The sequence below is a fragment of the Mixophyes fleayi genome, chromosome 6 (genome assembly GCF_038048845.1).
Source record: "Mixophyes fleayi isolate aMixFle1 chromosome 6, aMixFle1.hap1, whole genome shotgun sequence".
Lineage (NCBI taxonomy): Eukaryota > Metazoa > Chordata > Amphibia > Anura > Limnodynastidae > Mixophyes > Mixophyes fleayi.
The window spans coordinates 182,468,227-182,482,775 of NC_134407.1; the positions used below are offsets into that span (position 1 = coordinate 182,468,227).

Sequence of the window (14,549 nt, forward strand, 5' to 3'; positions counted from 1 at the left end):
CATTGAGGCACAAATGGGTACCGTTAAAAGTTTAGGACAAGATTTGTAGCCCACCAGCTCTAAGTTGGTGCACAGTTGTTTTTGCAGAGTAGGAATGGCAATGGCAGTACATCCCTCCACCAAGCAAGGAACACCCATAAAATATACCCACTTCATACTTTGCTCTGGTGCAAATAGAGAGACACAACAGGTCCAAAGCTAATTTTGTAATCTCTTATTTCAGTGTTTGTTTGTTTGCCATTCCTCCATAGCTTACAGTGCTTTGGAAGAAGATGGTACTTTATAAATATAGAGAACGCTATGACTACATGTGATGGCATTCTACCGCTTTTACCCTTTGAGTGCATACATCTTCCTGAACATCTAATGATCATGCAATAAGAAGGTTGCTGTCACTAGCAGATACTGGAGGATTGAAATGTAATTGTAGTAATAAGTGAACTGTAAAATGATTTGGTGCACACAAATTTTTGACTGGATGTTTTATTTCCAATATTTACTAGTGTCATTGGTCATTCAGCTATTTTTAGGTAGTGCTAATGTGTTTAGAACTTTTTATGAAAGTTGCAGTTCACAGCTTTAAATTTTTAATTTAAAATGCACAAAGAGAAAACTCATTTTATTTGTGAGAATAAAAGTTGTATTAGTAAAAAGCCTTGGTGGGAAAAATAACTTGCTGTCATCAAGTGGCTCATCAGATGATCAGATTTAGAAAACATTAGAGGAAAGTGCTTATCACATGGAAACTCAATAATACATAGTATAACTCATTTATATACAAATCTGTTAGAACTGTATCCAGTGAAGAAACACAATTGTGCAAGATTTACATATTGACAATATGAACATTCTTGGATGCTTATCGTACCCCGTCCATCAGTATCTAATTTTACAAATTTGTGTCAAATATTTCATAATGTCAGATCAACCCTTGTATTTCACATTGATTTCAAAATCTAGCACCAAAGTTGTTTTAGACACTCGCTTCCCTTCTTTTCTATTCTTTTTACTTTAGTTGACCCGTACAGAGAAAGTTAAGAACTGTCAGAGTCCAGAGTTCTCCACAAAGCCAGTCATCGATTATTACTTTGAGAAAGTGCAGAGCATTAAGTTTGGAGTCTATGACATTGACAACAAATCTCTGGATCTGAACGATGATGATTATCTTGGAGGTTTTGAATGTACTCTTGGTCAGGTATGATGTGTTTGGGAAATAATATCCAGTGGTCTACAGACTAGATTCCATCATAGATGATGACCGTTAAATCACTCCAATCTGATGTGGGGTTTTTGGGGGTTTGTTTTGTTTTTTTGTGGGTGGGTTTTAGTGATAACTTCCCCTCCAGAGATACTTATCAATGTATCTGTAGGTTATGGCCACCTATCAGACCTTTTTAAATGAGAAATTCTCATAGTACAAATCTTATGATGCAGATTTGTATTTTCTGTTTATTTCGAGCGCATTGCATAATTTTTATTCACCAGATTAAGGTCTTTATGTCCCATTTTTCTTCTTGAAGTTCCTTGTTACCAAAAGTTGAATCTCATTGTGCATTTGGCTACCAGATATCTGCAGTCTCACTGCTGAGTATTACTACGCTAATAAGGAGAACTGGATGGGTTGAGTCCTTCTGCAATATGTGCTGTATGTGTGAATATATATATATATATATACCCATGTTGTTTTAATTTGCCTTTAGATTGTGTCCAATCGTAAATTTAAAGGGCCGCTGGAACTGAAGAAAGGAAAACTTGCTGGGAAGGGGATGATTACTGTAAGTTGAGTGGTTAAAGTGTGTAAATGTTTGATAACCATAGATTCACACATTAGATACAGATATATAATTTTATTAAATCTCCTTTTGACCTCTCTTAAGCAGCTTTTATATGTCTAGACTGTAAAGCCAATGATGGTTTCCCCAGGGCAGGGATCATGCCAATGTTTTTTATTGGAGCCTGTTTGGTATGCACAATGGCTCCCGGCTGCTCTACAATTAGTTTATTTTTATTATCTAGCTGTAAGACGTCAATTTGCTAGTACAGTACTCATTGTAGGCCTGTTTTTCTAAACTGATGGTATGAAGAGGGGCACGTTATATGATTTTACTGGTGCAAGTTCTCTTTAAGCGCTTGTGTCTATCTTTAGTAGTCCACTGGCCAGGTAAGTATGGATTGGAAAGGAAGCACTTAGAAATGAGTGTCATTTGTTAATGTTTTTAAACTAAGTTTATGGCTAACTATTTTAGCCATAAACTTGTGTTTTCATTCTGACTGACTAAGGATATATGTCTTGCATTATATTAACAAGACCATTGTCTGAGCTTGCCCTGTGTATTGTAGTAATTTGTGCTATAATATGACCCTTTTTTTACCAGATCATTGCAGAGGAGATTAAGGACACTCGGGTTGTGAATTTAGAAGTGGAAGCTAGGAACCTAGACAAAAAGGTATGGAAATATGAGTGTTTTATAGTTTAAGCAATAAGCTGAGATAGACAGTGCACTTGGCACAACTTCTACGTGTTGATGTGAGCTACTGATTGTGACCACTGGTGCCAGTAATGTGGACAGTAACAATTTGGTTTAGTTCATAACCCCTTAGTCAGGGATATACAGGCAGAGGACATGCACTCAGTTTAGAACTACCTTTATTTGCCTCTTAGAATAATTTTTCTTAAAATTGGATGTTTAACTGGTTATATGTAAAGTCATGAGCTAAAAACATTAGTTTGCTTGGTAGTGGGTATTTTATACTTGGGGATATTAACTAATCAATGACTACAGCTATCTATTAACTGGAGAACACAATATGGCAAGTCGTTTGTTCAGATAAATCTATATTAGGCTGTTTTAGATGAGATATTTGTATGTAATTGTCTTAGTGTATTGTAAGTAACACATACCTTGTCTGATTTATTTTTTTTCCCCTAGGACTTCCTTGGTAAGTCTGATCCATTCCTGGAACTGTTCAGACAAGGAGATGACGGGTCCTGGCAGCTGGCTTACAGGTCCGAGGTACAATGACAGAGTTTTTGCCAAAAACACTTAAACTCCATTAACATTTATTTTGTAGCAAAGAGCTGCTCTTTAGAACTATATCCCACTGTCTAAAGAATTGAAATTAAAACTGAAACCTGTCCCTTAATAAATAAAGTTGGGATTGCGATGTTAAACTAGCCCCATGTGCTGATTTTGCTAGAATTTAATTTACCATCTTTTCTGGCACAAAACGATCTAGTGGGGCACTTGGAACAACCTATCAGCTGATGACTGCATCGATCAACATGAAATATTGTGCATGGTACTGTTCGTTGTTTGCATCCCTCTCCTTCCCACATCGGGATATTTCTCCTTTGCAGCAATTTGTTCTTTGCACATGTGGTGTGTTGAATGGCAGCATTGCAGTGTGTGCGGCCACCTTAAAGGTTATATTTTATGTGTGTCCTGTCTCTAGGTGGTCAAGAACAATCTTAATCCCTGTTGGAAAAAGTTCAGCGTTCCCTTACAAAGTTTATGTGCTGGGGACTTGAACAAACCCATCAAGGTGAGCAATATGTGTTTGACAAGTAGTAACTTGGTCTTGTTTTTTTCAGAAAGCAAATATCTGTTTGTTTTCTTTAGTATCCAAAGTTAATTGGTCAACAGAGCAAGCAGTTGAATACTGGGCAGTAAAGTCGGTAGGCTTGGCTGGGTCATGGTATAATTTGCCGAAATAGGGACTCAATTTTTTTTGTCTGTCTTCCAACTCTTTTCTCTTTAGTTATTTCAATGTGTGATCATCGTATAGTGTATTTTTATCTGTTCACCTCACTGAAATAAAGACTAAGGTCTAGGATGGTATCACATGGGATTGTTCAAGCTTAATAAAAACGAAAAAAAAAAACCAGCATTTTTTTTTATTTGTTTGAGGACTGTTTATTGCAGTAAACTCACAATATTACAACACTTATGTACACATATGCGAATAAATTTTAATTTGTGTGGCTGGATAATATAAAATGTGTGGCTATGAAATACATCTATTCAGAAATACTGCAGATGGCCAATCTCTCAGACTTGAAGAGGTAATAGGCAAGTTTCAGAAGCCACGCCCCTTCAAATACTTGAAGCTGAGATGGTGTAAGAAGTAATATTTAGGTATTATACATCAGGGATTCACATACTGCGAAGCGAGATCCACTTACTTTCATCACTGATCTTTCTGTCTGCAAATATGTCAATCAGGAGCCAACCTCGTCTTCCTGCTCTGTATAGTTTTTAAGAGGAAACCGCCTTCTTGTGGTGAAAAGAGCCACCTCTTTCGCCTCTTTTGCAGGGTACGTCTGTGTCGTCTAGATAGTGAGTTAGCAGGAACCTCAAAATCAGTTCTTATTGCTTTCTATACTGCAAACTCATCTCCCAATATTGGTGCAGTCATAAACTCTCTTTGTGATCTTTAAAAAGCAGCATTTTTAAACCAGAATAGGAAAATAATACTGCTAAGTGTTCTGTCGTATAAGAATGCTACAGCACTGAAAAAGATGCATGCAATGTAGCACTCTTTTATATGAACCAGTTTCCCATTGTCTATTGTGGAACTGCCCAGGCTTTGACCACTTTACAATGCTGAAGTGAAATGTGTAAATAAGAACATTTCTTATGAGAATGCCAAAGTTCAATATATATTTGCACTAGTATTTGGATTTCCCAGTGATTCTATCATACCCCAGCCAAACACTTTATTTCTCTTTCACTATCATCCATTGATTTTTATAATAATTAAAATACTTAAACACAAGCTTCTTTTTCCCAGAAGAGGCCCATACCTTGAAAGAACACTAAAGATCTGATATTGTGTTGGCTGGTAATTGTGAAAGAAAGCTTACACATGGCTATAAAGCAATGTTCTGCAACATGTGGCTAATGAAGTCTGATTGCTGTATCCTTTAGTAGTGGAATTTCTAATTTGATTATATAGAATTTCCTCTCATGTGTAGACTGAACACTATGCATCTAAAATCAATTGTTTTACATGGTAAAAAGAAAAAAATGTTTGTTTGTCTGGGCTCACTTGTCTGCTTTTAATGTCAGTTCTCAGTTAGCGATCACGACGACAGCTCCAGCTCCGATCTCATAGGAGAATTCGAGTGCATCACATCCAAGCTGCTGGGAGCTCAGGAGCAAGCGGTGAGCCCTAATACCCTTTCTCACTACGTGCCTCTCTTTCTCTAGGTACACTGTACTGATTATGATAGCGATGGCTCTCATGACTTGATAGGGATATTTGAGACTAACTTATCTCAGCTACAGAAAGCAGGAGGAGGTTCTCCGGTGAGCTCTTTAATGTTTTTACTCATAACTGCCTAATAACACTACCACTTACCTCCATCCTGGTTAGGGGTGGTATGAAAAGATTTAATTCTCCAAATCAAAACAATTATGCATGCATAATTCTAGTGCTATTAACTCTGCTGGTTATGGGTCTGCACAAAGCGTAGTCCACCCAATGAGATGCATGGTATGCCTTGGCCAAACAAAACAACTGTATTACCATCCTGAGCACTGGAATCCCTTGGTTTTTTTTCTATAGGTGGAATTTGAGTGCATTAATCCCCAGAAGAAGCAGAAGAAGAAGAGTTACAAGAACTCTGGTGTCATTCGCATAAAGTCTTGTAAAGTGAGTCCATCTTTTCTCTATGTGCATGGTGGACATGTCCTGGGTACTTATGTAACATGGCATGTGTTTCATTCAGTTCAGACATTGTAAAATCTGATACTTGTAAGGGAAGTTTAATTAGCTTTTTGCACACGAAACCAGGCACTATTCTCGTTGAAACAAGTATTCATGTCAATGCAGACTATCAATTCACTAGAAGTCTGTGACGTCACTGTTGCATGATAGCCAATTTGAGTAGCAGACCTCTTAGCTGTGCCAAGTAGGATATTGTAACGCATAGAGGATACTGCTGTATTTTATTTGCATATATGTTTGCTGTTTTTTATTTAATGTGTAGTTTGTCCGTTTTAGCATGCACAATTCAAATAAAAATAAATCTATAAATGTACCCATGTAGTCACCTACTGAAATCTGTATATTTGCTGCTCTAGATAGATGTGGAGTACTCATTCCTGGACTACGTGATGGGAGGCTGTCAGATCAACTTCATTGTAAGTTTTCATAGAGACAATGAGCTGTAACTGGATATATAAAGAGCAGCAATGAGTTATAGGACTAAAGTTGTTCTACCAACTTGCAGAAGCCTTGGCTTGATTTTTTTGGTTAGAATGTGCTAAAGAATGAGAGCACTTTCCTCTGTATTACCCCATAGTGTTGGTTCTTGGCATGTTTTTGCATTTGTCCAGGTTAATCACCTTTACTACCCATGGGTTTAATTAATTTCAATGAATAATTGATTTATTACTGCTATTTTCCCACTTATATATTTGTTATTTTTATAATTTGCAACTGGAAACTCTTTACTTATGAAAGGCCAACAAATTGGGATTCATAAGCAATTTCAGTTTTAACGTCTAACCTCATTCCTGCTTAGTGTTAGCCGAATATTAAGGAAGAAAAGAGCTTGACACTTTTTGAAGTGTCAGTTATTTCAAGTATTAGAATAAATATCGGCTCTTGTGTACGCGGAGCTTAGCCATCATCAGTCTAGCAACAGCTTATTACCTCTAAAAATACAGTGGGAATCTAATATCGGTACAATTGACGAGGAGGAGTGGTATGATATCCTAAAAAGCATTAAACTCGCCACCTCTTCGGTTCGTTTCCAGCAAATTCACTTTTACATTTTACACAGGGTATATCATACTCCAGTGTCCCTGGCAACAATGGATAGGACTCGGAACGCTAATTGCCCTAAGTGCACTCAGACAGGATGCGACTTCTGGCATTTGTTATGGGAGTGTCGGGTGGTCCATGGATTCTGGGAAAGAATATGGAAATGTATTGTTGGGGTTGTACCTGGTGTCCCTACCCTGGAACCTAAGTTATGCCTATTTGGGATATCACTAGAGGATAATCTAAGTATACCTCTGTACAAATTTGTTTTCATAGCACTTACCTTGGCAAAGGTTGTTATAGCGCGTAACTGTCTTGCAAATGTAAAACCAGATTTCCACAATTGGAGGGCCTTGGTAAACGAGACTATGGACCATGAGAGATACACTTATACTTTACGAAGGGCTGAGCACAAATATCATGAAGTCTGGTCTTCATGGTACGAATCCAAGTATAGCCGAAGAAGGGTGGTTCAGGATGCTAGCTAGTAAAATGATAAAGCCCCGCTTGACCCGGGCTAAGTTAAACCAACTCTATTAAATTGGCTCTGATATACTTGGTAATTTTAAGTGGTACCGCTGATATTTTTACTCGCACTATATTTATGCATTCATTTATTTATTTATGTTCATATGTACTTGTCTAGTCAAATCTGGACCTGCTCCTTCCACTTTATATAACTTTGTACTATTATATACTTATACCAATATCTATACCCGCATTGATCTCATCTTGGTGTTCTGAAAAACGGCTGACGCAGGTTATGCAATGTTATGTTTTCTTTCATTTTGTTTTTGTACATTCATCTTTTATATGTACTAAAACTCAATAAAACAGTACCTGATTCAAAAAAAAATATTGGCTCTAAAGGTTTGTCTATCCCAATATCCATGTAACTGTTTGTTTTTTTTTTTGTTTTTTTTTATTTGTATTTCATAAATGCGTTGAGTGATTATCTGACAGTTACTCTAAGCTGACACTAATCCCTGATCTTGCTTGGTTAAGCAGTCCCTTGTGAGTGCTGTAAAGATGGCCACACATCTATCAATATTTGTATTTTCCAACTTCATTCCTACACAATAACATAAACAAACATACAATTGTTTCACAAATGTTACAATTGTGTTTTTATTCAGATAGACCAGCAGACCTTTTAGTGCCTGGGCACTATTGGGCAGCTGTAGAATCACTGGACTTTAGTTACTAATCTTGCACTTCACTTTTGATTTGGTTGAAAGTTGACTGATGAACAGTCTCTGACCATTTACATCTGATTGGATTGTCACATTAACAGTTCATTAAAAATATATTACTTGAATAATTTCATTGTAAGGTGTGTAGCTAGCTGAAGCCTCTGTATAAGAACAGATTTTTAGAGTATTATTATAGTGAAGACTTCCAGTTCTATAACTCTGCACTCTGCAAGGTGCACTTCACAGAAACGTTTGTTTCCCAAAGAAAAGTAATATACTGATATTTGTGGTGTTGGGACTTGCTGTACAGAAGTAAAGTGTTGTGTAGATTTTCACAGCTTGCATTTAGTTTGATCTTTCACAGTATTCTTCAGTAATCGGTCAGTCATGATGTACAAATGTTTCATGATTCCAGGTGGGCATAGATTTCACTGGCTCCAATGGAGATCCCAAATCGCCCGATTCGCTGCACTTCATCAGCCCAAATGGTGTTAACGAGTATCTGACAGCAATCTGGTGTGTGGGCAACGTGGTCCAAGACTATGACACGTAAGACTACTTTATTCACTGATTTCTGAATGTGTGTACAAATGTCTCTATTCCAGAAAGACAGATTATTATAAGGTCTCATTGTATTCTTTTGTCTGATGTAAGAGCTGTGTCGTGCATGGAAGGTTTTCCCATAGTAATAGCTGTAATAGCTCCTGTCTTTTTTTTTTTAATTCCTATGTGCCAAAGTGACCAGGCTGTTACTAAAAAAAGAAAAGTGAAAGTTAAAGGGTTCTTTCTCCCCTCCCTTCAAAGTAAAAATGGACACCTCAGAGCAGTCCGTATTTATGTCTCATAAACTGACTTTGGGGGGTGGTTGTTCAAACATAATTTATGGTGGTTGCTGGAGGCTGGGACGTGTCTTGCAATCCACCACCTTTGTTTTCAGTCTCATCCCCAATGTAAATCTTCAGCCCTTTCCTGACTGACATTCACGGTGAAGCTCAGATCTAGATCTGCTTGTACATTTTAGAAATGTTCCTATTTAACCTAAAAAGCACATGCTTTAAAGTAATACTGGCATTTCAGGAAATTTTAATTTGCAAGGCGCACATTAATTACATGTGTCCTCTGATCTATATCAGTGTGTCCATCCAGCACAGCATTACACTGACTTATTGTGTGACCTTCCCTCCTTTACAGAGACAAACAGTTCCCAGCTTTTGGATTTGGTGCTCAGGTCCCTCCAAACTGGCAGGTAAGGCGATTTCTTGCGTATGTGTCGCATTGAAAATCCATGTAATGGTCACTGCGGCTTGTCATTTTTATTGAATCCTTATGTAAAAGGGGCCAAATACAGGACACAGCTTTGCTCAGTAAGATACAGATGGCTAACGTCTCTTTCACATGAATTAAATAATCATGTGCCTGCCACACTGCGCGTTCATTATGGTGGTCACTTCTAGCCGCTGGGTGCCCAGTATTACTATGGTGAGTAATGGCTCAGCCTGTAATGTTGCAGAGGCGCCAGATCTTTTATAGCTGCTGCTTCAAACCCACAAGATAATACTATGTGTAATATTGCGCTGTAAACCATAGGAACCAGGGAGACATTGCTTTTCATTTTCTGAATCTGAATGGTTGCTGTCAGCTACGACACATTTGTAGACATTGCAGCATGGTACTAAACAAGCTCTGTTGTCAAGCGGTAGACTTCCAAGTCATTTTAATTGCTTTAAAACTGAACCATAAGAGGACAGCGTTTTATGTTTTTTTTCTTAATTATCTTAATGTTTTTAGATGTCTCGCTGTTAAAACAGATTTTTTCTAAAAAACATATTTATAATTTCCAGGTATCTCATGAGTTTGCCTTAAACTTCAACCCCAGCAATCCTTATTGTGCAGGTGAGATGTCATAAAATGACTACATAGTTGATTTTTTTAAAGCATAAAAACTAAGTCCCTCTTTTATAATCCTGTGTTTATCCTGTGCAATGCATATAACCCTATTTATTTTGGCAATTTGAAGTGATTTAGATGTACATGGTGCATGTTTACAATATTTATGATGATGTATCTCTTGATGATCGAATATCCAAAATCACTGTGGTCAATATGCAGACAGACTGCATTTATACTGCTGACATAGTATCCTTAGAGACTACAATTGTTATGATATTCCTTGTAATACACAAATGTTCCTAATAAATACTGACTTGTGTATTTATATTGCCAAACCCTGAGGAACATCATGTCTTGAAAAGTTAATACTGTAATGTTGAGTGCTTTTACAAGTGAGAAGGAAATACAAGCCCACACTGCAGTTCCTTATGGGAATGATGTACGTTTACATGCCAATACATTGTATCTCCAGGTGTACAAGGCATTGTGGATGCATACCGTCAAGCTCTGCCTCAGGTCCGCCTTTATGGTCCAACAAACTTCTCCCCCATCATCAACCATGTGACCAAGTTTGCAGCTGCTGCTGCACAACAGAGAACTGCATCTGTGAGTATATGTAAAAGATATGTGAGCACTGAATACCATTTCATCATGTTCTAAGCCTAATGAGCGATCTTTCATGTTCCTGTTCTCATCTGTTGTGTCAGCACGTTCTATACAGTGTACGTCCTAAGGTAGACAAACAGCTGAGCCAGCACTCTTATTAGGCTTTTACATGTGATTTTCCTCTAGCAGGGGTAGGCAACCTGCGGCTCTCCAGGTGTTGTGAAACTACAAGTCCCAGCATGCTTTGCCAGTAGGTAATCAGCAGATAGGTGGCAAGGCATGCTGGGATTTGTAGTTTCACAACACCTGGAGAGCCGCAGGTTGCCTACCCCTCTAGTGCTTTAACTGTGAAGAACATTGCTTGAATGATGAGAATAGTTGATCAGTTCTAAATGTGTCCAGTGCATTCTGATTTTGGTGTGCCCAGCTATTATTCATTAGTAAATACTTCTTAGAGTCCTTATGATATAACTGCATTAATCATTGTTTGTGTACGCACATTCAATGTGGGGTTTTCTTTTTCTTCTTTTTTTTCTAAATTAATTCTTACTGCTCTTAACTTGAGTGCAAAGATCCAGCAATCCATGTATTATTAATGCTGTATCAGAGCAGCGTTTAACACACTGGTCACAAATCTGTTATATGCTAATATCACCATTAGAGAAGTGTAAAGAAACAGTTCCGCTGTGAGACTAGTTGTTTATGTAGATATTAGAGCGGTTGTCCATAGGGTAGATGGTTGGAGGTGGAGTTCATCGTGTAGAGCAGGGACTTTCAAGAGGAGTCTGAGTGCAAATTCAGTTTATAAAGATGATGATTTTTTTTTTTTTTTGATTTTTTTTAAACCCTTTTTCTCCCCTAAATTTCCAGCAATACTTTGTGCTCCTAATCATCACCGATGGAGAGATAACAGATCTGAATGAGACCAGAAATGTCATTGTCCAAGCGTCTAAGCTTCCCATGTCCATCATCATCATTGGAGTGGGAAATGCAGATTTCAAGGCCATGGAATTTCTTGATGGGGACAATGGAGTTCTGAAGTCCTCGAGTGGGGAAGCTGCTGCCAGGGACATCGTCCAGTTTGTGCCATTCCGACAATTTCAAAATGTGAGCTGATTATTTTTTGCGCTGTCTGGAAATTGCATAACCGTTTTAGTAGCTTGTTTAATTAAACTGTGGAGGGAACAATGCAGGAAAAAGATGTTAAAACCGATCAGGTTGGGTATATTAATTTTCATATAAAAATCATGCAGTCCAAGCCAGTACACAGAATCTATGGCACGGTTATATCAAAACATAGGCCTTTAACTCTGGTCAGCTGTGTTACTATGTTTTTAGATGTATTCCGGTGTCATGGGGTCTGATAGGTTTGACGGTTATGGGGATTGAGTGGAGTGGGGGGGGGGGGGGGGGTGTAAAGGGACCACATTAGTCTATAGTTTTGGGAAAAGGAGGAGAGTATAAAATGTGTGTGGTTAGTATTGTGAGGTCCCAATGGCGGGTACATTGAGAGAGGGTGAGATAAAATATGTAATACATAAGTGGACCTACTTAGATTAGGTTTATTTTTGGCCTTTTTATATAGAAGAGTCTGAGAACTTTGGTTTGATTGTCCTCCTGTGATAACCCTACCGAAAGACACCATGGGGTATATTTACTAAACTGCGGGTTTAAAAAAGTGGAGATGTTGCCTATAGCAACCAATCAGATTCTAGCTATCATTTATTTACTATATTCTACAAAATGACAGCTAGAATCTGATTGGTTGCTATAGGCAACATCTCCACTTTTTGAAACCCGCAGTTTAGTAAATATACCCCCATGTGTCAGCGAATTTATGGGAAGTATGGTTTAACTATGCTGTGATTTTCTCCACGACCATCTGATGCCAGGTTTTCTTGAGTAGGAGCAGAGAGGGTGTGTTCCTGCATTTGCAGTGGCTGGCCGCCACTAGACGTTTGACAGTATTCAAAATATGAGATCAATTTGTTGTAGTGGGTAGCTATCTCTTTCCTATGTAATTGATTACGATAACAGATAATCTTGAATTATGATAAATGTCTAGTAATTTTCCCCCTTTGGCAGGGAATTTTCCTCTCAAAGTGACTGACACTTTGCAAATGTAGATACTCTCCCACATGGCACTCTATAGATTAAGACTCTCACTCTACTCTCAGGAATGATTTCAAAGCTGTTTTTTTTTTTTTTGTTTGTTTTTTTAAAACTGGTCTTCTCTAATCTTGGATGACAAGGCTACAAATGAAGTAGATTAGTAGACTCGGTTGTTATATAGTTTGGTCTTTGCAACATAAAGTAACTTCTGCAATAACTTTGTTAGAAATCGTCGTGTCATGGATACATCTGCACTGACTTATGTATGCAAACTTCTTCATGGTGTCAAGTCCTCTAGCACTGACCATTACATGGTCAGCTGTGTGTATATCAAGAACTGCAGGATTTCTATCCATAAGATAATGTAATAGGCAGATTAGAAGGGCCAGTTAGTCTTTATTGACTGAACATTACATGTTTCTTTGTAATTGTAAACTTGTCTAACTCTACCATGTTTCCTGTACTTTTCAGGCCCCCCGAGAAGCCCTCACTCAGGCTGTTCTTGCCGAGGTCCCTAAGCAGCTAGTCTCTTATTTTAAGTTTCTGGGATTGCCTCCGGTGAATCCTCCCCAGCCGAAAACTGCATAAGAAATTAGCAAACTCCATTGACAAGGTGCTGCTACAACCAGAAGAATTTAATACGTAGCATATTCCACTTTTCTAGACTTATCTGGAATTCTGACACTTCACGGTCTCTGGGTAAAGCAGCAGATTTGGATTCTCTCAGTGGCATTCCTAGTAACAATCAGCAACAATGAAGCTTTTCTTTTTCATCTCTTACTCCGTAAAATGTGTAAAACTATTGTCTACATTTTAGTGATAACAGCTGTAGAAAAAATGCTTTAATACTGCTTATCTTTTATATCTCATGTTTCAGCTATTACAAAGTGTATGAGAAGTCATCATAATTGACAGTAGTTGCCCATGTGTTTCTATATACCTACACTTTCCAGTAAGGCTTTTTTTAGGGCCACTAGCTAAGACCAAATAGTATGTTTGCTCTCTCTCCTGTCAGCCTGGTAGATCAGTGTAACAGAGCATTCCACTGAGCAACAGGCTGGACTTTCACGTATCTCACTATAAAAATCTCTCCCGGTCAGGTATGGTGGAATTGTTTAGGTGGTAGGACTACAATGCTAGTTACATTTTTCTGCAGCGTAGGGTTTACCATATACTTGCATATATGCACGTTTACACTTTAATGGCATCTTGGTGACATTTGTATTATGCATGTGTCTAAAGGAACAAAATGCATTCAATGCCCTATTCTTTGTCCCTTTGTATCAGATGAGTACCACTGTATGCCAAGTACCTAAGGATGCCTTGTTTTGCTATAGTGCTAGCATGCCATGCGTTAATAGATGCCTTGTTTTGCTATAGTGCTAGCATGCCACGCGTTAATAGATGCCTTATTTTGCTATGCACTGGCCTGTGTTTTAAGAAGTGCCTTTTTTCTGGATTCCAGCCTTCAGTGGGTTGAATGATGCCACGTTTTTGCTGTGAAAATGATTGATTACTTTGTACTTCTATTGATATTTGCTATCATCTAAAGCAGTAAAATATAGTACTGGTGCTGCTGTTTTCCTCGCACAATAAGATACTCTTCCCCTTTTTATTCTATGCCATGTTTTGGAGGTTTATTTGCCAAATGTGTCCTTTCTGCCAAGTGTCATACTTTCAGCAGTGACTAGAGGTTAAGCTGCAAATGTTACAACCTTTTTAGGTGTTCAGTGTCAATATCATTCGCTATTACTTGCATTACTATCTTTTATGCATCTATTGTTAGGTCATTTTCCAATGTAGAATATAAGAAAGACAAACATAATGTAATCATGTAAACTACTGTGTGTGTGTATGGGAGAGGTGACTGATTTATTAAACAGGCCACTATAAGAATCAAGTATGCTGTATTGTTTGCATTTTCTAAGCTATGTTTATTTTTCATAGAAATGCAGAAATAAAATACACAAAGATTTA

The 14,549-nt window shown here is 37.9% G+C and overlaps 1 protein-coding gene across 4 annotated transcripts in view; it reads left to right on the forward strand.

Moving 5' to 3' along the window:
* The window catches only part of CPNE1 (copine 1), an 80,340-nt gene extending 65,791 nt beyond the window's left edge, over positions 1–14,549 (forward strand). For 3 of the 4 annotated variants that reach the window (XM_075177500.1, XM_075177501.1, XM_075177502.1), the window contains exons 4-17: positions 1,016–1,195; positions 1,701–1,775; positions 2,376–2,447; positions 2,931–3,014; positions 3,454–3,543; positions 5,211–5,309; positions 5,569–5,655; positions 6,087–6,146; positions 8,380–8,513; positions 9,156–9,210; positions 9,806–9,857; positions 10,327–10,460; positions 11,331–11,567; positions 13,044–14,549. In XM_075177500.1, the coding sequence (XP_075033601.1) occupies positions 1,016–1,195; positions 1,701–1,775; positions 2,376–2,447; positions 2,931–3,014; positions 3,454–3,543; positions 5,211–5,309; positions 5,569–5,655; positions 6,087–6,146; positions 8,380–8,513; positions 9,156–9,210; positions 9,806–9,857; positions 10,327–10,460; positions 11,331–11,567; positions 13,044–13,160 (1,476 nt within the window). In that variant the 3' untranslated portion in view covers positions 13,161–14,549. Of the gene's footprint in view, positions 1–1,015; positions 1,196–1,700; positions 1,776–2,375; positions 2,448–2,930; positions 3,015–3,453; positions 3,544–5,069; positions 5,166–5,210; positions 5,310–5,568; positions 5,656–6,086; positions 6,147–8,379; positions 8,514–9,155; positions 9,211–9,805; positions 9,858–10,326; positions 10,461–11,330; positions 11,568–13,043 lie in introns of all 4 variants that reach the window. The other variant, XM_075177503.1, reaches the window with a different exon arrangement.